The sequence below is a fragment of the Somniosus microcephalus genome, chromosome 11 (assembly GCF_052327205.1).
Source record: "Somniosus microcephalus isolate GS21.2 chromosome 11, FLI_Smic_1.0, whole genome shotgun sequence".
Lineage (NCBI taxonomy): Eukaryota > Metazoa > Chordata > Chondrichthyes > Squaliformes > Somniosidae > Somniosus > Somniosus microcephalus.
This window is the reverse complement of record NC_140997.1, coordinates 194,789,394-194,812,972: the sequence shown is the minus strand read 5'-3', so window position 1 is coordinate 194,812,972 and position 23,579 is coordinate 194,789,394. Positions and strand designations below refer to the sequence as shown.

The 23,579-nt window shown below is 41.2% G+C and overlaps 1 protein-coding gene across 4 annotated transcripts in view; it reads right to left on the bottom strand.

Annotated features, from left to right (window-relative positions):
- arhgef3 (Rho guanine nucleotide exchange factor (GEF) 3) overlaps positions 1-23,579 on the bottom strand; it is a 407,720-nt gene that overhangs the window by 22,494 nt on the left and 361,647 nt on the right. For all 4 annotated transcript variants that reach the window (XM_086001622.1, XM_086001619.1, XM_086001621.1 and 1 more), the window contains 2 exons: positions 5,954-6,061; positions 847-1,017 (listed from right to left, as the gene is read on the bottom strand). In XM_086001622.1, coding sequence (XP_085857748.1) covers positions 847-1,017; positions 5,954-6,061 — 279 coding nt within the window. The remainder of the gene's footprint in view (positions 1-846; positions 1,018-5,953; positions 6,062-23,579) is intronic.

The following is a 23,579-nucleotide window of genomic DNA, read 5'->3' as shown; positions in this document are numbered from 1 at the left end:
TATAAACGTAAATGCTACGATTGCAGGATCCTTTTACAAAAGCCATTTTTCTTTTGTATTATTGCGACCACTTGCTAATGCTTTCATAGGACCAGTTACTTTGATGCCATAGGTATATTACTTACCTTTGTGCATCGAGTGATATTATTACAGTAACAACCATTGAGAGAGAGAGGATGGATTAAATGTTACCCAAATTGGAACGAGGACTGTTAATTGATACAAAACATTTTAAACCTGGAGTCTCCCACAAACGAAAGACTATAATAGCGGTATTATTTCAGTGGGAGGGTTCCCTATATTGAAAGGTCGGCAGGTTATTATAAAGGCCCTGCTAAATTTGGCAACTATATCCCAATTATACAGGACCAGTTGTTTTATATAAAAAAAAATTAAAAAAAATTACAGTCATACAGCTATTATAGGGAACCATTAATAAAAATGTGTTGCTGTTTGTGATAACAGAACACTTGGCTCTCTATAATTTCGACAAGTCAACTACATCTCTGTAATTTTGCAACAGAATTGAATATAATTTTTTTAAAATTACTTTCATCAAATAAAGTATAATGTAAACAACTGTGCAGTGTGATAAACAAATGAGAGGTTTCTCCACTATTGAGAGAACAATTTAAGAGTGTTTACCTCTAACAAAAATGTTTCAACTTGCTCGCACTCTCACTCACTCCTAATCTATTAAGACAATGAGGTGGATGTTTGCAGTCAGAAAGTAAACCACATTTCCAAGCCAGGGGACAGGCATGACTGGAAGTGAAGCTCGTCATTGATTAAACGAGTCCATTATTCTATTTGTTGTAAAAGAATAAAGCTGGTCTGCACCCTTACCTCTTGCCTTTTGATTTCTTTAGCGGTGAGCATTTGATTGACCCGAATATCAAACGTTTCACTCCAAAGTTTGCTATCTCGACGCTTTGCAATAGCAGGGGGCCCATGTCTAGAAGAGGGTCTTGGGGTGAAACTGTCAGGTCGGCTGTCACTTCGGAAGCTAATGGAACGCTAGAACAAAGAGGGAGGAAAGAATTGCTACAGATTTGATGCACAAAAAACTGAGGCAAAAACAGTTGAAGTAGGAGTTACGTAACTGTAAGTGAATGGTTGTTACAAATGTCACTGTAATGGAAAACTGTTTTACAACATGCAACACACCAGAGAATTTGCAATTTGACACCTTTGCTCAGAAGATTATTATACCTTATGAAACAGGCTTGCTTTAATGTCTTGCAATAATGATGGATCCAGCACCAACATGAACAAATGATGAGTCTGCCAGCTAGTCAGAGATGTTATACACTGGAACAATTTTGGTTAGCCCCAATCCAGTTAATACAAAAGCATACAAGGTAAGATTGCTTTTCAGCACAATGTAAAAATTGCTGAAACTCAAGTAATGTAGAACTCTTGCTGCATGTATAAAATAAAGCCATTGGATAGCTTGCTACCATGCTAAGCACTCAGCCCTGTAAATGAGCTATTATTTCACTGGATCAGTGTACATTTGACAACATAATCACTTCAGCTTGCATTTACACTGCAACTGCAGCACTAATTTTTCTTCATATCAATTCGAAGAAGCTGTGATGGAAATCCAGAGTCAGAAGCTGACTTGCCTGTGGACCAATGCAGAGTAAGACACCCTCCTGCACTCTTCTTAGCAGTGGTGCGAAGTTGTAGTGCAAATGCAGTCTCGGAAACTACGAAATGTATTTTGTATCCTTGATTTAAATACAGCAAGTGGATTAGGAGAATGTGAAAGAATGTTGCTGAAGGAACAGTGCTAACCAACATCCCAAAAGCTTACCAGGACATTTTGCACATCTTCTTAAAAAGAAGTCTTCATTAAAACTCACAATGGCAGTGACTCGATGATGTGTTTCAATGAGATTAACATTATGCTGAGTATTTGCTAACAAGCTGAAAAAGCATTCCAATCGCTTTTTTTTGTGAATGCAGCATCTCTCTAACAAAGGGTCAGAAATATTTTATTTGTCAGCTGCTGTTCACTGAATAATTTGTTCATAATATTTCCATTCCGGTCAACATTTAATGGCTCCACTATTTCCTAAATCATTAAATGTACTGGTGTCCATTTTAATTTTTTTAACAACTGTTTGTAATTTGCCGATCAGTAATTGTTAACTATTTTTCTCTGAATATGTGGGTTCGACCCAAATTAACAGATTTAGTACCAAAGGACTCAATAAGGTTCACTGTAAACCAAAGGTGTTGAGAATTTTAGTGTAAGATGCAATATTGTAGGCCTTTAAACTAATGGGAGAGGTATTAATCTTTTAAATTATTTGCTATAAATGTTGCTTCAATAATCTGAACATTCTACGAGATAAAAATACAACTTTAGAGCTTACTTGAGGAAAAAAGTTTCTTCCTACATCCCATAATTTTTCCTCAAAAAGTTTTTAAACATCTGCTGAGTGAACATTTAAAAAATATTAATTTTTTTCCAAACCATTTCCTGCAAAGCACCTTGCCCAACCTAGAGAGCCCAGACAGCCTTAATCCCAGGCCTCTATCATCGACCTCTATGAGTAACCACTAGAAGGTGCCAAAGAGCAACTTTGGCATATCAGCACTGTAACTTTTTCATTTTAGGCATGTGCCTGGTAGTTTCTCACATGGATTAGAAAGTCAGTGTGTGAGGAATGGTATTTTAACTCCATGGACAAGTGCCTACAGCTCCGAGCATTTCAAAGGAGGTTTAGACTGTCACATTTACCAGAGATCAACTATAAAGGGTTGACCTTAAATATTACTGTAATCAATAGCAACTTGGAAAAAAGTCTCAGTATTAGTCAGCTTTCTGCTACCCTGCCATCTGCAAGCTTTTAAAGCTAAAGTGCAGTGCCCACACTCTCAAAACTTGTTGTGAGCACCAAGGTATAAACCAGCTTTCTCTGCCCATATTTGACAGGAGGAAATCCAGGCTCAGTGACTGCCATCACTTCCACTTTTTATTACAGTAAGCAGGATCTGAAATCGAAAGCCAGTCTACAATTTTCATGGTCTTTTAGCTTTTTTTCCCCCCACAAAATTGGTGAATGGTAGTGTAGCTTACTCCAGTTACCTGTGAAAGTGACCCTCCAAGGGAAATTAGAAATATTCGTGTTTGAAAACAGTCTTTATATTCAAGTTCCTGCAGGTTAAGTGCTGCAAGTAATAAAGTCCCACAACAGCTGTACAAATATACTTGTAGCGGTAGACAGGGTGCCAGGCACAGCTCAAGTCTCGCCAAAGCATAATTTGCTTTCACGCTCAGGACAACTGGAACTAATGCAGTTCTCTTTCAGAAACATCAGAAACTTTTCACACACAAATTCTGGGAAGAGATTTATTGCCCCCAGGGAATGCAAGAATCTCAGTGCAGTCACGCTATTTCCCTACCTTCTGGATCAAACACTAACCGAAGTAAATTAGTAACCTCCCTTCCCCCGCCTCTCCAGGCAAGGCCTATTACTAATACAACATGTGGAGCACAGCAGAGAAAGAAACACAACAGACCCTTATTCTGCTTTCGACCAATGGCAAAACTCTATCGCTTCACGGCTCAACGTTGTCCGTGTGGTGCTGCAGCTTTCTCGTCTCACCTTATCTGAAAGTGCAGACTCAAACCGGGATACAATTCCTGTTCCTCCTGTCTACAATCTCATCTAATTATATCATGTAAAAATAAATTCAGATTGGAGTTCCTTCACAAAATTAGTTAAGATTTTACTGTGAAAATTTCCATTTTGCAGTATAGAGAGGGTATTTTAATTAAATTTCCCACAAGCTTAAATAAAAATGTTGGAAGAAACTGAACAACGCAACGCCGTTGCTGAGAAACATGGGACCTTGCACAGAGGAATACAGTCCCACTGCTGGAGGAGAAAAGCTAGACTGGGCCCTGCAAATGCAGTTTATTCCACTTGAACTACAAGTAATGCCATCATCAGGAACAACTATTGCTGGGAGCCAGAAAGAAACAACATCATCTACTTTGTGCCCAGGATGGAAATTATTTGCATTGCTCCTTCGTAAAGCAATAAGGTTTCATTTATTATATTGAGACTCTGTACTCTTTGCAAGACTTGCCTTGGATTTACAAAGTAATCATCTCTTCATTGCTGGTTTTCCTTTGTACCATACAAAATTCAGACATGGGCTCACACAATGCTTCGATGCAGCTCGGCATCTCCTGAATTTCTACACTCAACCTTTCGTGGCATGTTTGCTGCCCAAGTATCAGAATTTTGCATAAAAAGACCCAAAGGCAATGAAAATGTCCGTTTCTGAGCAATAACTGCCCTAATTATAACCTGAAAACCACCACAATATAATACTTCAGCCTGAAACGTTAACGCTCTGTTTCTCTCGTCATAGATGCTGCCTGGCTTGATGAGTATTTCCAGCATTTTCTGTTTATATTTCAGATTTCCAGCATCTGCAGTATTTTGCCCTTATGTTACAATATAAAGCTTCCTAACTGATCCCTCTTTCCTCCCCGCCCTTCCCCTATCCTGTTACTAGTGTTGGCATGCAGCTCCACAGCCATCAGCAGTCCTCTGGTTCCTCACTCAACTGAGAGTCTAAACAGCAAGTGCTGGTGGGCAATGCAATCAGTGGAGGTGGAGGAGTCTGAGCTCAGCTTCATTTTATCCCCTTTAATGTCCTCATGTGCATATGTTTTGCAGATGTCACAGGACAGAAGTCAGTAAAGGCAACACTGGCCAATTTTTCCCCTCCCCAGTTCAGGCAGGAAGCCAATTGTAGTGTCCCCACCAATGTGCCTCTGAGCTCAGCTAATGGACTTGGTTCCTTCCTGCTCTCTATAGCGGAGTAACAAGGCAGAGTGCATTTACCCACTGAGCCTTCAGATATGAAAAATGTGAATTCCTCATCATATACATTTCACTAATAGTCTGTAATATTATATATAAAACTCTCTCTATGTTGTAATGTTATTATATATATAAAATGCTATGTTGCTGATAGTCACTATTTTGCATTTTTAAGCTGCATGAATGATTATGCTAGATTTATAAAATGATATAAAAGACCAGTCCCAGCAAGCAGAGGTGAGTGTACCGGTCAGTCTCCGAGTACAGTGTTGACATCCAGCAGGGTTCCCACGCCCATTGGGAGTGGAGCGGCAGGGTGGTGAGCAATGTTCTCTAATTTGCATTTTTGGTGCGCGGTCCCTTTAAATTTGCAGCGGTCACGCATGTGCGGTATCGTTTCCAGCGGATCAGCTGGTGAGCGGCCTGCGCGGGACCTTAGGGGGAATGTTGGTGGTGACCCTCATTCTGCCTCCCCCCCCCCACCACATTGCATCAGTCCATATATAAAAAACGGGGTCGTTGTTACAGAAACAACCCAGATTATGATCTGCTGGATTTAAAAGCAGTGGAAGAAATGAGTTGCCTCTTGTACCAATAGACACGGAAGAGAAGAGAGAAGAAGATATAAAGACCAGAAATTTAGCAACAAAGTAGTGAATTAAAACCTGGTAGGTTAATTAGAGTGCAAGACTCTTAAGAATTTTCAAAAGTTGAATTGATGGCATTGTCTTTAATAAATTCAGGCACTGATTTTCTAGGGAGAAAAGTTCTTTTTTGACTTGCTCTGACATCAGAATAGCTCTGGAATGTTGCTCCTTTGATGTGATAAGTTCATTGTTAACTTGAAATTATTCATTTGCATTCTTAACTAATCAGATAGGATGTGGGAGATTTTCTAAAAAGATATATATGGGCAACAGATTATAAATTCTATATAGCAACAGTTGGCTTGGGACATGCGTATGAAAGCGAATGTAATCCCTCGCTGGACTTGTACATACAGATGTGGCGAGTGCAAACCAGCTCAGCTCACTATGTGCCTTTATAAAGCCTCACTCATCACTCTACATGGATAATAAATCCCACTGGGGGAATCTTACCTGTAACGTCTGGCTGAATCGTTTTAGAGGCGTGGCCTTCACAGGAGGAATGAGATTAGCTAAAGATGTGACTCGGGAAAGAGGTTTCACCCGCTTGTTACTGGGTTCCTAAAAAGAAACAAAAAAAAGGAGGTGGTGGTGAGAATGTGTCAAAATAATTCTGCATTTGTTACAGCCGATGAATTGTTGGGATAAACTAAGCACGATGATACTTGTGCCAGTGAGGCTGAACAGACTCACTGAAGAATGTTATCGGTTCTCATGACTGGCCACAGAATGCATCTTTCATCCATGCACATTTTTATCATTCTACTGTACATTGGAAAATTCATGTTCGCATAATAGTGTGCTGTGTCCCCAGAGTAAATTTACACTAATCAATAGCCAGCAGTCTGGATAACAAACAGCTCTGTGATGCATAAGGAATTTTAATTAGACAAAAGCACTACACACTCAAACATACTCACATCAATATGCTAATTTACCACACTCATACAATTTTAACATTTATCATCAGGCTCTAAAAGGTAGGAAAGCTGCAGGCAATGCAAGGAGGTTCCTTTCTCCCAGCTGAATGGCCATATACCTTGGATTTTTTAATCTCCATTCCCCAAGCTGCAGAAGAAAGAGGTCCAGTAGACAAAATCCCAGGAAATTATTAGCAAAAACCTCCATAAAGTACCCCAGAATAAACATCTCTGTATCTGAATCGATTCCCACAGAAAATTCTGTTTCTTCACCTCAGACCCATGAGGCAAATCTCTGTAGACTCTGGGGTTTCAGTGCATGCAAGCAGTCCTTCTAGAAGAATCATTCTCTGATTGCAGTCCTATATTTGGCAGTGTGCCGCAGCATCCACAATTAGGTAGCGATCGACACAGCACAATGCAGCTGCTTTAGTAGAATTCCGAGCAACGGGCCTCTCTTCCGTCACCCCTCCCGGGACCATCTGTCTCAATGTTATGATGTCTGCAGGATCAGTAAACACTTCCCTTTCCATCTTATCGGAGATGCTACTAAAAGGCTGTTTATAATCTTTTCAGACATGCATAGCTTCACCTTTGAACGTCAAAAAGGCACCACAGCCTAATTTAACAAATGTTCATCTTAAGAAACATTTCTCAGCAAAAAAAACTCCAGAAAAGCTTGCCATATTTCCTTCTGCAATAGCAGATAGCTTATGCAATGTGCCAGCTTTTGACTACCCCTCAGTGCTTCACTGTCTCCCAAAGCCTCGTCCTCAATTACCATCTCCTTGATATCAGCACTCGGAGGCCTTCTGACGTCAATGCAGGTGCATTCATATGCTGATCAAACCTTCTATTCAAGTCCCTGAATAATCCTCCTATGGCAAAAACACCTTGCTTAACAATGTGTGCTACCAGCTGACAGAACAGTAGCTAATAGCCAGGCTTGCAGAATGGTACCCAGACATACAGCCTACAAATATATATCTTTACAATGCTCCTCAGGCAAATGTGCATACTTACATTTTTAACAGTATAAATGATTTTAGCACCTCATTTTTCATGCCCAAGACTGACAGGCCTGGTTAACATCACCAAATGATATTGATGTTAATTTATTTCAATAAGTTTCAAAAAGTTACTTAAAGCTACAATGCCGATAGTTGCTTGGGTGTTATTCTTTCTCCAGGATCCAGTGCTGCTAATATTTTTTTTTAAATCAGGTTTTGATGCCAATTATCCAAAACAATGTCAAACCTGGGAAAAACAAACCTGGTCAGATTAGTTTGTCACAAAGTCAGTGAAGTGCACAAATACACTTGTTTACAAACTTCTGTTTAAGGGAGTGTGAAATGATTGGTTCATGTATAATTTGACCATGTCAGAGCAGAGAGAAGCGGGTCACTTGCATTGTGCTTTAAACTCCTGATAAAAAAAAACTTTCAAAATCAAATGCACCATTTTCCTGCCTTTGTTTTGTCAGTAACTACAACATACAAAAGCATTTCTACTAACATTCAAAGGAAACCGATTGAATTTATGGTTTTATTTTAATTTGCAGTTTGTTTGAAGGATAAGATGGGCTCGCTGTGCTATGTATGAGTGACTTGCTTAAGTAAAACATTAAATCGAATTTAATAAACAATGCCCATCAAACAGCATTACTTCTCAAGTAAAATGTGCAGCCAGCAATCAAATCACAGTCAATAGCAGGTATGGATATTGGTGGCTTTTGGAGTTAGCACAGCAACCTGCTGACAACACAAAAATAATGTACTAAAAATAAGTGGTTCCTTCAAATTGACGCACAAAAGTTTTAAAAATACCTCCCACGGGATTGATTTTAGGGCTGTAATCTAATCAGAGGGCTCAGATGACAGTTGTAAAATAATTGAACCTACTGTTGTGATTTATCATCATCTGATCTCCTTGGTTTGATTACAGCCTTGTAATTACTTTCAGGCATCCACTATTTAGCTTCTATATGTATTGTATTTGGAAATGGAAAGATCCAAAGATGGAAAATTTTCAAGTCAATTTTCACCTCCTCTGGAGCACAGTTATTATTATCCGTGCTCCTCCTTCTCTCCCTGCTTTCCAGTCTACGATGGCACTCGCTTACCCAGCATCTCTTTCAGCTCAATGGTGTTGATTGCTCACGGGCTTTGCTTACGCAAGTACCCTACCATGAATTCTGCAGGGTTTCACTATCAGCTGACAGGGCATGTGTGTAGTGGGGCGAGACGCATTGCATCATTTTCCCATCCCCTTGGGAATGGAGTGTGTGGTGTATGTAACCTGTTCCACCTTAAGAGAACTACCTTAAGAGATGTACTACTTTCTCTTGGCTGCTGTATACTGTAATACCGGTGGTGACCACACCGTTATATAAGTGTTGTGTAAGGATTTGCTGGGCAGTTCAGCACTGACCTCCGAATAGTAAAGACCTGTTAAAAGTTATTCTTGTTGTCTGTGTCCAGTGATTGATCCTAACATTAACTGGGACATACAGACTCAACAGAGTGTTCCATTATCACTTGGAACTCCAGCACTTTGGATGAAAACTGACAAAACTCACTGCAATTCTGACAGGCATGTGTGAGGGACGGGCTGGGAAATCCATTGATCGGCTACTTCTTTCAGTGCCTTACGTTAATTTGCAAAACAATACAAAGGCATGAATAAAAATAGAAGATACGCAATGAGGAACAGCGAGGCCAACAGTTTGTTCTCCGAGCCCACATAACCCAACTGAATGTCCATGTACCATATTATTCCCTACATGCATTATTATTTCCCCTTGTGAAGTTGGTTTAAGTTGCAGGTAAATACTCTTTTTCAAATTCAAGTTACTTTGGAATGCATAGAAACTTTGTTTTTCCGGGAGGCAGCTGAACCACTGAGACCAAATGGGAGCTGCTGTGATCTCAGAACAGCTGTGACATGAGAGGCAAGTTATTTTCATTTCAAGTGTAAAAACTTGGTTTGTATTCCCTTGGGTTTAGAAGACTGAGGGGGATCTAATCGAGGTGATTAAAATGATTTGATAGGGTAGATACAGAGAAACCTATTTCTTCTGGTGAGGGGGTAGAATCCCGAACAAGAGGACATAATTTTAAAATTAGAGTTAGGGCATTTAGGAGGGAAATCAGCAAGCACTTTTTCATGCAAAAGATGGTGGAAATCTGGAAGTCGCTCCACCAAAGGCTGTGGACACTGAGTCAACTGAAATTATCAAGATGGAGATCGATAGATTTTTGTTGGGTGCAAGTATCCAGGGATATTGAGCAAAGACTAATAAATGGACTTATGGTACAGATCAGCCATGATCTAACTGAATGGCGGAACAGGCTCGAGGGGCTGAGTGGTCGACTCCTGTTCTAATGTAATGTGGTTAGTGTCTCCACGTCGATGTTATACTATGAGCCATCTATAAAATCAACAGGAAACTTTTAAAGAGGCCTGTCAAAGTAATGATCTTCAACAGTTTGAGAGTTTTTAAATTAAAGAACAAAATATTGATTGCAAAACTGAAAATGTACACCCAAAGGGCTAGTGGGAAAATGCACCACCCATTGTAATACCAAGCCATACCGACCAGATGGCCCCAGGTTAACTGACCTCAGCCAAGGCAGCAACTGGGATGCTACAAAGAGCTTCAGCACCTTGACCAGGGGAGTGGAAGGTTTCAAATAAAAGCCAGTGTTCCCGCTTCTGATTGCTATCCAATGACTCATGGAAAGTGGACATGTGCATATGTCAGCTGAGGATTCTCTCATCTGCCCTTTACAGTCAACTGAGATTCACTATTTAGGCTCACATACAAAAAAATGGCCAATTGGACCAGGTATTAGATGGTGCCCAGTGTTCATGGAATCTTGTCCCCAGCATAACAACAACTTACATTTAAAGTGCCGTTAGGTAGACAAACATCCCAAGGCATTTTACAGAAGTGTAACCAGACAAATATGGACGCCGAGTTAAAGGAGGGTATAGTAGTAGGCATAAGCTTGGTAAAATAAAAAAGGTGAGTATTAAGGAGGGCCTTAAAAAGAGGTAGGTGGTGAGGTAAGGGGTTAAGGGAGGGAATTCCAGAGAATGTAAACACAAGGATGTGAAAATTGAATTGGAGACGTTGGGCGACAGAGTCAATTTAGGTCAGCAAGGACAGTGGTGATAGGTAAGCACGATCTGGTGTAGGATAGGATCCAGGCAGAGTTTTGAATGAGCTGAAGTTTATGGAGGAGGCGAGGCCAGCCAGGAGAGCACTGGAATTGTTGAGTCTGGAGGTGACAAAGCCAAGGTTTTAGCAGATAAAGAAAGACTTGCATTTATATAACGCCTTTCACGACCACCGGACATCCCAAAGTGCTTTACAGCCAATGAAGTACTTTTTAAAGTGTAGTCACTGTTGTAATGTAGGAAACACAGCAGCCAATTAGCGCACAGCAAGCTCCCACAAACAGCAATGTGATAATGACCAGATATTCTGTTTTTGTTATTTTAATTGAGGGATAAAAATTCGCCAGGACACTGGGGATAACTCCCCTGCTCTTCTTTGAAATAGTGCCATGGGATCTTTTATGTACACCTGAGAAAGTAGACGGGGCCTCGGTTTAACATCACATCCGAAAGATGGCACCTCTGACTGCAGCACTCCCTCAGTACTGCACTGGAGTGACAGCCTAGATTTTTGTGCTCAAGGCTCTGGAGAGGGACTTGGACCCAACCTTCTGACTCAGCGGAGAGGGTGCTACCAACTGAGCCACTGGCTGACACTATGGGCTGAGGCAGAGGCTGGAGGTGAGAGATTGTTATGGAGGTGGAAGTAGATGGTCTTTGTCATTGAGAATATATGTGATTGAAAGCTCAGCCTGGGGATGAATAGAACACCAAGATTACAAACAGTCTGGTTCAGCCTTAGACAATGGCTGGGCAGGGTGATGGACTCGGTGGCAAAGGTACAGGGTTTGTGGTTGAGGTGGGGAGGGGGCGGTGAAGATGATAGCTTCAGTCTTACAATGTTTAACTGAAAGAAATAGTAGCTCATCGAAGACTGGACATCAGACAAACATTCTGACAACAAGGAGAAAGGTGGGGGAGTGGTAGAGTTGGGTGACATCAGCATAGATGTGGAAGCTGACCCCAAGTCTGCAGATGATGCCGCCAAGGGGCAGCATGTAGATGAGGAAGAGGAGGGGCCAAGGACAAATCTTTGGGGGACTCAAGGTAATGGTGCAGGGTGCAAGGGCAATCCCACGGAGCTGGACAACGGAAGAATGGCATTGAAGGAAAATGGTGCGGTTGAGCATTTCAGAGGTCAAGGAGGATAATCTCATTTGTGACTTTGGTTAGGGCCAATTAAGTGCTGTGGCAAGGATGAACACCCTGATGGGGAGATTCAAATGTGGAGTTGCAGGAAAGATAAGCACAGATTTGGAAGGCAACAACACATTCAAGAGCTTTGGAGAGGAAAGGAAGGTTGGAGATGGGGTGGTAGCTTGCAAGGAAAGGAGGGTTGAGTGTGGATTTTTTTTTTTTTTGGGAGGGGCAGTGTTTTTTTCCCCCCATTCATTCATGGGATGTGGGCATCGCTGGCAAGGCCAGCATTTATTACCCAACTCTAATTACCCTCGAGAAGGTGGCGGTGAGTTGTCTTCATGAACCTCTGCAGTCCGTGTGTTGAAGGTACTCCCAGTGTTGTTAGGGAGGGAGTTCCAGGATTTCGACCCAGCGACAATGAAGGAACGGTGATATATTTCCAAGTCAGGATGGTGGGTGACTTAGAGGTGGTGATGCCGCCATGCGCTTGCTGCCCTTGTGGTAGAGGTCGCGGATTTGCGAGGTGCTGTTGAAGAAGCCTTGGCGAGTTGCTGCAGTGCATCTTGTAGACGGTGAGCCGTTGATGGAGGGAGTGAATGTTTAAGGTGGTGGATGGGGTGCCAATCAAGCTAATTGCTTTGTCCTAACTTGTGCCTTGTAGATAGTGGAAAGGCTTTGGGGAGTCAGGAGGTGAGTCATGTGCAGCAGAATACCCAGCCTCTGACCTGTTCTTGTAGCCACAGTATGTGCGTGGCTGGTCCAGTTAAATTTCTGGTCAATGGTGACCCCCAGGATGTTGATGGTGGGGAATTAGACGATGGTAAGGCTGTTGAATGTCAAAGGGAGGTGGTTAGACTCTCGCTGATTGGAGATGGTCATTGTCTGGCACTTGTGGGACGCAAATGTTACTTGCCACTTATCAGTCCAAGCCTGAATATTGTTCAGGTCTTGCTGCATGCCGGCAGGGACTGTTTCATTATCTGAGGAGTTGCGAACGGCACTGAACACTGTAATCATCAGCGAACATCCCCAATTCTGACCTCATGTTGGAGGGAAGGTTATTGATGAAGCAGCTGAAGATGGTTGGGCCTAGGACACTACCCTGAGGAGTGTTGTAGCCTTTGCTGTATCCAGTACGCACAGCCGTTTCTTGGTATCACGTGGAGTGAATCGAAATTGGCTGAAGACTGGCTTCTGTGATGGTGGGGACCTCAGGAGGAAGCGGAGAGGGATCATCCACTCGGCACTTCTGGCTGAAGATGGTTGCAAACTCTTCCGCCTTGTCTTTTGCACTCGTGCTGGGCTCTGCCCTGATTGAGGATGAGGATGTTTATGGAGCCTCCTCCTCCCATTAGTTGTTTAATTGTCCACCACCATTCACGACTGGATGTGGCAGGACTGCAGAGCTTTGATCTGATCCGTTGGTTGTGGGATCGCTTACCTCCGTCTATAGTATGCTGCTTCGCATGCATGTAGTCCTGTGTTGTAGCTTCTCCAGGTTGGCACCTCATTTTTAGGTACGCCTGGTGCTGCTCTCGACATGCTCTTCTACAATCCTCACTGAACCAGGGTTAGTCCCTTGGCTTGATAGTAATGGTAGAGTGAGGGATATACTGGGCTATGAGGTTACAGATTGTGGTGGAATATAATTCTGCTACTGCTGATGGCCCACAGCGCCTCATGGATACTGGCTTTTAAGCTGCTAGATCTGTTCTGAATCTATCCCATTTAGTACGGTGGTAGTGCCACACAACACGATGGAGGGTGTCCTCAGTGTGAAGACGGGACTTCGTCTCAACAAGGACTGTGCACTGGTCACTCCTACCAATACTGTCATGGACAGATGCATCTGCGACAGGTAGATTGGTGAGGACAAGGTCAAGTAGGTTTTTCCCTCGTGTTGGTTCCTTCACTACTTGCCATAGGCCCAGACTGGCAGCTATGCCCTTCAGGACTCGGCCAGCTCAGTCAGTAGTGGTGCTATCGAGCCACTCTTAGTGATGGACATTGAAGTCCCCCACCCAGAGTCTATGCTGTGCCCTTGCTACCCTAGCATGGGGACAGGAATTGAGGGTCAGCATTTCAGTGGGAATGGGGTCAAGGGAGCGGGAGGTATGTCTCAGTCAAGAAAAACTTAGAGAGTCCATGAGGGGAGATAGGCGAGAAAAGAGAAAGTTGCAAGTTTAGGGCTACGGAAATGGGAGGATGCAGCAGAGGCAGCTGAATAGATGGTCACAATCTTTGGGATATAAATGTTCATGAGTTCTTCGCACTTGTTGGAGCAGAGGGTGGAGGGGGCATGGGAGAGGGGTTGAAGACGACGGTTGGTAGTGCAGAAAAGACACCGGGGTTATAAGTCACCATCTTAAGGAGAGGATGGGAGAAAATTGAGCGGGGTGGAAGCAAGCACACAAATACATCAACAAAAATTTGAGATAAACCAAAGCAATCACTCACACAGAAAGATGACCTTTTTATACTGAGGACCTTGGTGTGGTGTGGTTATTGTAAAAAATGCACCAGTATCCTAGCAACCAAAGTCATTTTTCTAGAAAGGTTATATTATAAACAGGTTTCATATCTAGAATCAGGTATGGTTATTATTCATGAACCAAAGTGTGGTTCTTTAAAACCTACTACCGGTTACATTTTGAGAAAAAAAAATTGGTATTGCATAAAAACTTACATGTATTCTGCACTTAAAGACCTTGAGGGTTTAGGACTGGGCGACTGTGGGGGAGCACACTGCTTTTTCATCTCCCCGATCTGGCTCAAAATTTGCTCAGAGGAGATGATGGGATGAAAGTCTCCCTTGCACCCCTCTCTCTCTCTCTCTCTCTCTCATTCGCTCTCGGTCAGCTGCAAAGGGCCATATGTAAAGTGAATTCAGCCAATATCAACCTATCTCCTGCTGGGCATGAATCCATAGCAGAAAGCAGTGCATCATTCAAAACACATGCACTGGACGGGCAATTCACTCACAAGTTGTCGGGTATTTGGAATGGAAATGTCACACCAAGTGTTCTTCTGAGGTCGGGGTTAATGACATTGTTGGAGGGAGTATACAGGAAACCTGATTCAGTATCTGGCTAAGCTATACGGGGTGCCATAAGTGGATTGTTTTACTCCCCAGTGCCAACATCGCCCACCCTAAACAATGAAAAACAAAAAAAATACAAAGAGGCAATAGTCAAAATTTTGATCCTATAGATTAGCTGTCACATATCTTGGTTATTGTTTTCCTTTATTTCAGACATCAGATTTAGGAACGAATTGAATGTGCCACCTTATTTTGAATCAGTTTGGGGTGTAGGGTAAAGGTGGTATCTCTGAGCAGTGAGCAGCACATCCTTTAAGATGGTCCAGCAGCCACTGCTCCCCACACCACAAACTCAGCTCTCACTTATGACTCCTAGAGCTGTCTAGAGCAGTGACCACATCCAAGTAAAAGGGTTAAACCAAGTGACATTAGCAGCAATGAACAACTCTTGCCCTATTTTTTGTGCATGAAGATATATTTGGCAGAGGAGGTTTGCTCAGCGAGTGCAAATGGCAGTGATGGCAATGTTGCACAAACCAGTGAAGGCAACACTCAAATTTGCACATACAACTGTTTAAAATAGGTGGGTGGGCTGCTCTGTAAAATGTTACTTACTGTTCACGGTGATTATTTTTGTAATACTCAATGTGTTTTAAGGTAAATTTGTTCACGTTAGTCCTTTTACCATTGAGTAAAAGTTAGATTAGAACGTTCTTGCCTATTACAGTATTGTGAAACTTCCTACCTTTGAAAAAAAGCCAGTAATTAGAATTTCATTGAGGTGCATGAAGGTGTACGCCAATACCTTAGCTGTTGAATGGCCAACTCTAACAATTGATTGAGGGAAAGGAAGAGTAATGGCTAAGATGAAACAAAAAGGTCAATAGGATGTTGCGTTTCATTTTTGGTTAAACGGTCTGCCACTCTGTTCTTAATTTTGAGCTTTTTTTGGGGGAGTAAGGGATATGGGGATACGGCAAGAAAGTGGAGTTGAGGTCGAAGATCAGCCATGTTCTTATTGAGTGGTGAAGCAGGCTCGAGGAGCTGCATGGCCTACTCCTGCTCTTATTTCTTATGCTGTTGGTCAGGGTAAATGTGTCAGAACATGAAAGGGCACATAACACCTCTCTCTATTAGCATCATCCCATCACACAAGACATTTTTAAACTGAAAAAAACCCCCACAATATTAATTCCAAACTTTGTTCAACCATCTTCTTGACGCTTTTGTCCTTCAGTATTCAATACACTGCTTCCGTGTGGTCTAGGAGAATAGTTGTCAGACTCTGTTACATCGACCTCTCAATATTCTGTATTGATCATTTCCCCATTGAGTTTTGTTATGCAAGACAAACCACAGTCTTTATAATAGCAGACCATTACCACACAGAGCTTCAGTGAAAATTAAGCTTGATCTCGGACTATTAATTGATCAAGGAGAGGCAAGACAGTTTCTCTATTGTCTGCTTTAGACTGAAGCAGTGACCTGAATCAATCTATATGGGGACTGCAACACTCAGACCTGAACACTCACAATGAATTCTCTTATGTTGCTCCTTCTCTTAGCATTGTCCCCATAGCTGTAATCCTTTGACTGAGGCCACAGAAGAATGAATGAGGATGGGTGGCTGGCACATCACAATGTTCCAGCAGGGTACTGCAATCAACCTGTCTGGCTCCAGCATTTCCAGAGATGCAACTAATCCTGACAAAGACATGTAAAATGCAGCAACTAAAATAATATGGAACACAGCCAAGAAATCGAGCATTATTTAAAGCCCTATTGTCAAATTGTACCTGATTGCCACTGTCAGTGGAAGCACAGATATGGCTTCTAGTGACTAAAGCAGTTTTTTTTTAATTCACAGGAGTCTAATTAACTCATGTGTTAATTAGACTCATCTGTGAATCACAGAGCCTAGGTTTGTATGGACAATTATTTTGAATTTCAGATTTCTTTCTTTTCTTTATGCTGATAGCTAACTAGCATACTTATTATTTTGTCACAATTGTCAGTATGCAGTGACTAGAAATAAGGATTCTGTTCTATCTTTTTGCGGTATACAGGAGGTATGAAGGATAGGCCATGAAACACAGGGTGGCGCCGATAGTAGCAAAGAGAGACATTGCTGGAGGTTGGGGTACAAAATTAGTACAGGGAGGAGCAGGATGATCATGAGTGATCAACTTGGCACCAATATGGCTAGCAAGACCAGACTTTCATTGTTGGAAAAGCAGCAGGGGTTGGAGGTACTGGAGTCCCACAACTGCTTTTACTTTATTCTTCTCCTAAACCATGTCTTTTAAAAGAGAATGTACGTGCATGATCTGATGTATTGGAGTCCCACTTAGTGGGCGAGTGGGAGTGGATTATCAAGCCTCATGCAGGATAGGGAAGATACTACCGGGCTGGATATAACAAAGGCGTACATTGATATATAGGAGGTTTCAGAGCAGTAAGCCACAATTATACACGTATCATCACCCTAATTACCACTTCTATTCTATGCCACTTACTGAACTGCAGCTTGCAAAATAATACAAAGTTTTAAAGAAACTCCACTCCCACTGCCTTTCCTAATTTTTTTAATTTTTTTTTTTTATATACAGTAAATGAGAAAACAATAACTTGAATTTATATAACACATTTAGCATAGAATAAAATCTCAAGATACTTCACAAAGGTGCAAGAAAAAAATGAATGCTGAGTCAAAGAATGAGACATAGAAACATAGAAGATAGGAGCAGGAGTAGGCCATTCGGCCCTTCGAGCCTGCTCCGCCATTCAATGAGATCATGGCTGATCATCCAATTTCAGTACCCGGTCCCTGCCTTCTCCCCATATCCCTTGATCCCTTTAGCCTCAAGAAATAGATCCAACTCTTTCTTGAATATATTTAATGAACTGGCCTCCACCGCCCTCTGTGGCAGAGAATTCCACAGGTTCACCACTCTCTGGGTGAAGAAATTCCTCCTCATTTCAGTTCTAAATGGCTTACCCCTTATCCTTAGACTATGACCCCTGGTTCTGGACTCCCCGGCCATCAGAAACATCCTTCCTGCATCTAGTCTGTCCAGACCTGACAGAATTTTATAGGTTTCGATGAGATCCCCTCTCAATCTTCTAAACTCCAGTGAGTATAAGCCCAATCGACCCAATCTCTCCTCATACGTCATTCCTGCCATCCCAGGTATCGGCCTGGTGAATCTTCGCTGCACTCCCTCCATGGCAAGAACGTCCTTCCTCAGGTAAGGTGACCAAAACTGCACACAATACTCAAGGTGCGGTCTCACCAAGGCCCTGTACAACTGTAGCAAGACATCCTTGTTCCTGTACTCAAACCCTCTTGCTACGAAGGCCAACATACCATTTGCCTTCTTAACCGCCTGCTGCACCTGCATGCTTACCTTCAGCGACTGGTGCACAATAACACCCAGGTCTCTTTGCACTTCCCCTTCTCTCAATCTATTGCCATTCAAATAATAATTTGCCTTCCTGTTTTTGCCACCAAAGTGGGTAACCTCACATTTATCCACATTATAATGCATTTGCCATGTTTCTGCCCAATCACCCAACCTGTCCAAATCGTACTGGAGTTTCACGACATCCTCCTCACAGCTTACCCTCCCACCCAGCTTTGTCTCGTCTGCAAATTTGGAGATATTACATCCAATTCCCTTGTCCAGATCATTAATATATATACACATTAGGAGAGGGCACCAAAAGCTTCTTTGAAGAGGTGGGTTTAAGAAGGTCTTAGAGGAGGAGATGGAGGTGGACAGGCAGAGAAGTTTAGGGAGAGAAATCCAGAATGTGGGGGCTAGGTGGCTGAATGCATGGTCTCCAATGGTAGGGCAAAGAGAGGACAGGTTCCATAGGAGGCCAGAGGAAGAGAGTTTGGGAGGGGGTGGGAGTGTGGATGTTACAGAGATAGGAAGGGACGAGGCCATGAAGAGATTTAAACACAAGGATGAGAATTTTAAGTTCCAGGTGTTGGATGACCAGAAGCTAATGCAGGTCAGCAGGACAGTGGTGATGGGTGAGTGGGACTTGGTATACAATAGATAAGAATGATTTGAAATTAACTTTTAAGCTAAATGAGTATTTTTTACCATAACCATTTATGGACATGTGTTTAAAGAATATCATCCAACATCTGGAAAAATGATACTGCATCGATATGAAATGGCAATTATTCAGTAGATGTATGGAGCTGCAGATCAAGTCTTCAGTCACAGCCTTCTTTGAATTCCCTTGATAGATAGGAACTTTTTTACAAAATGTTATGCAAAGTATGACTGCATTTGATTTCTATAAATTTGTCCAATGATAGAATCTTCTGCAGATGAAAGGCCCAGAATATAGCAGGTCATCCAAATGGATCTTAATGTTCTGAAACATATAGTTTCAGCTGTCTGTTTTTCAAATTATGGTACAGTCAGTACTTTGAGCTTAAAGTAATTATATGGTATGGCAGTACCACATGCCTGATTTATTTTTTTGAAAGAGATACTCCTCACTATCCAATATAGTCCTACAAAGCAAACAAGTATTGCTTCCTCCTTCTACACCAGATATCCTTGAAGGTTGAGTGAATCTTAATTTATAAGATGTAATTCAACTGTCTCTCTCTCTTTGGGGTTTTTTTTGAAAGTAGATCTTGTTTTAAAAAAGTTTGAACCACATTCACTATTTCTGCAGCTACACATCTGTGAAGATTAAACTACCTTCTAATTTACAGCTGTTGTCGAGGTCTGTCATTGAACTGGCTATTAAAATCAACAAATTCTACTTGAAAAAAAGTTTGGATATGCAAACATGAAATTTATTGAAATATTTCAGATAACCAAAACTATTCTGCATTATCATGGCGAGGAAATCTGTGAGGTGTAATATTTTGCATGGAACCAACAGCCCAGCCAGTACCAGATTAAAGCAACTTTGTTGTATTCATTTGTAAGGCAAGAACCAGCAAGAATTATTCCTGATCTGGGCTAGCAAAGATATAATTGGAATTGCACGCTGCTCATCGACTAAAGTGTTCCAAAAGATTAATAACTTACAAATACAACGATCTTCTTCTTTAAGGTTACGTACAGTAAGGCACCTCTTCTGCATTGAAGTCTGCCTGTCTCCTGTGATTAGGTGTTCGTCAATCGCTCAAGACAACAACACACAAAAAGACTTCACATTTAGCTAGAGGCCCATTATGTACAGTGCATGTCAAATGTTTCCTGCTACAAGACTAACAGGATTGAGAAGTCAGATTCAAGCATTCCCAAAGCCTTAAATCTGGTTGGTATTAAATTACCTCAGAGACAGAGGAATCTTTGTGCTGAGCACGCTAGCATTTCTTTTGAGTGATTCACCGCAACCTGAATCACTTTTACCTGCACACACCCAAGAGGAAGACTCCAATGCATGCACCTTCCTCAACTTGAAATGATTGATGGGTTACTAACCTGTACCGAAGTGTGCTAAATAGTATCCCTTTGACAAGTGGAACTGTTCTGGGATTATTATTTTTTTTTTTTTTAAATTAAAAACAGAATACAAACTTGTTTCACTTTTCCCAATATTTACAAGAATGTTTCATAACGAAGGTCAAAATATTGTTATTCTAAATGCTGATGAGATGGGTTATTATTTGAATTTAAAATATATATATTTTTTTAAACGCTTCTGATTTCCTGGGGTTAATTAGTACTTGATATGGTACTAAGCCACACAGACCAGAAGATCCCTGCACACATTCCAACCTCGAAAACTGGCAAAAGGTGACTAAGTGCTTCAGAAACGCTGACACAGCCCCAGAAGAGCAGTCAACTCAAAGACGGCCCTGAATAGAGGCCTGATAACACATGATAAGGGATTGCACTGTAAATGCAGTGGGACATCGGCAGGCCATAACTTACGCTGAAGGTACATCCAACATTTGGTCCCTTTTGTTGTAGGTACACAACGGTGCAGCAATGGCGAATTTAAAAATTGTTGAAGGTGTGAAATTTATTTTCTGGGAGGAACTGGAGCGTTCCTCCGTTAGAAGGTTTTCATTTTCAACAACTTTTGTGTATTTTCCGCCATTTTGGAGCCTGCTGCAATTCTTCCTTTCAAAGCAAAATAGTTTCTCAAGGATAAATTTAAAATAAATGAGTCAATGCCTTCTGTTAAAATAATGGACAGAGAAGTACCATATGAATGAATCAAGCATTCACACACTATTAAAGCAACAGTAATTTCTAGCTCTTTTGAAAATGTTGAAAAGGCTTATTTTCTTACACACTGCAGACATTAAAGAAATGAAGTACATAAAGTTGTCTTTCCCATGAACAGGCACAGGGAGCTGAACTTTGTGTTCTCAGGCACATCTGACTGAGCCCCTTTTCTGGGGGTGGCAATGTAATATACTCTTATTATTAAATGTCACTCTTTATATTTGCCCATGAATGTTGACTGGTTTAATATAGGTGTTGCGGACTATTTCCTCAGTTATTCCACGGTAATAAAAGGGACCTCAACCATTTGTGTGTAAACAAATTGAAATCAGCTAATGTACAGAACATAACCAGACAGTATGACTCGCATACAAACAAGCCAATGACCCACATCACACAGTATAGCAGTATACCAGTAAATTCCTAAATATGAAAATCTTTGTAATTTGTCTAAATTAAGTAAAGCTCATCATCACTTCAGCCCCACTCTATGTCAAAACACCTGCAATTCCACTAGGTGAAAAAATTCCTCAATAAATCCAATTAATGCATTCACAAGAGGAAACATCCTCCTTATCTCAAAAAGGTGCTACAAGTAGCCATGATGAAAATAAGCCTTCATATAAGAAAATAGCCAGAAAGTATCTTGAGAAAAAGTTAAAGTTTTTAAAAGCTGCAATTTAACAGCTTGTTATATGAAAATTCTTTAGGGACAGACACTAAATAAAAACACCTGCAAGTGTGATTCTCAGAAACCATCAGCTCATCTTTTCTGCCTCAAGTTTGTGTACAACCAACAGTGGGAAAAGAAATTGTGTTTAACAGACTTCAGTTCTACTCCTAATTGATTTGATTGTTCTGACAACCTCCAGTTGTGCCTGCTGACTGATTTGAATGGTTCATATCAACAATCTCCAATCCCAGTAAAAATAAACACGGATATATCTTGTAAAATGCTTACAAGGTGACTCTTGGATTGAAAAGGTGATGGCTTGTATATATGTCTCTGGCGAACCTCACCTGAGACAGCACTTGGGCCATTCAATTGGTCCCAATGATCCTGAGCTAGGGAGGGAGAGAGAAAAAAAATTTGGTGCCTACAGAACACTTGACATGAATTTTGTCATTCATGTGGAAATGACTTATGAAATGATACTGGGTGGCCTGCTGGTGGCGCTGTCCAGGGAGAGTATAAATGCTCAGGCATGGGCCCAGCTTGCTCAGGGCATTCTTTAACAGGAACTAGTGAAGGACACAACTAGATCTCCATGTTGAAAAACAGTTGATTAAAGCCTTGTTTAATACTTAGACCAAGTGCCTAGTAGTTTTCTTACATCAACACAACCAGGAGAGGAAGGAGGAATATTTATTTTTATTTAAAAAGTGATATAAACATTGTACAGAAGTAGTGGAAAGGACAGTTTCAGTTTTATTCTGAAACTAATTAATATAGAAATCAAGAATACATCTTTCTTGTTAACAATCTGAGAACCTACCCCCCCCCAAAAATTACACGGGTTACTGATATACCCAAAGCAAGAAAAGCCTGAAAATAAAAAGCAGCCAGGGGTTGCTGACCCAGGATAATACCTCGAGGCTAAATGAGCTGCAGCTAGACATACAGGTGTGCCGTCACCGCAACTCCCTCCTGCTGGGTCACTTTCTACACCCAATATTTTGTGTATTGAAAGCCTTCGGTAACAGAACCTGAGCAACGAAGGATACTACATTAATAGGGTCAAAATGCATTTTTAGTCATTGTTACTTAACCTTCTGTTCACACACTGTATTATCTCTAAAATGAAACGGAATCCTTTTACGTCAGTGTTCCTGTCACTCGAACAGAAGTGAGGAAGGTATCCATTTCTAATCTGTGCTACTTGTTTCAGTTCTCATTACCTGAAAAATAATTAATCTTGGCAGTATTGGAAAAGACTCATCAAGCACAAAATATTTTTACTGTAAAATGCATTTATGATGCAGATACCACCACTCAAAAAACACCATTAGATATTTCAACTATAAATTCCTTCTGAATTAATAATTAATTTGCAGACTGCATATTTTCCAAATTTTATTTATAAATTACCCTTTCTCCACACCAAGTGCCATCATGTGGCTGCTGTTTCTCCAAAATAAATTAAACATCAAGGGAAAACAGCAGTTATCAATTTTAAAACTGTAATTAAACTTGTGCCAAACATTTACAGCTTGCCCAAACTGGCAAGATGAGGAGATCAATCAAGTTTAAATTTGAATAAAGTCAAAACAGAGCTAGTTGAAGACTTGAATATACTCAGACAGACAGAACTCTTTGTTGTTAACCACATGGTAAGCTCTGATGCTGTTGCAGCATGCTGAAGCTAGAAGGCATCCTAGTCATGATTATTCAGAGCATCAAATTCTAGACTGCCATATAGCTCCTCCCCCACCCAAAAACACAGCGTGTGTGTTTGAATCAGCAGTGAATGCTTTAATGACTGTTGTGTGGTTATGAACTTCACATAAAACTCAACATTATTTTGTTAAAATTTCCTTTAAAAGCAATCAGTAGAAAAAATAGATTTTGATTCAAAACAACC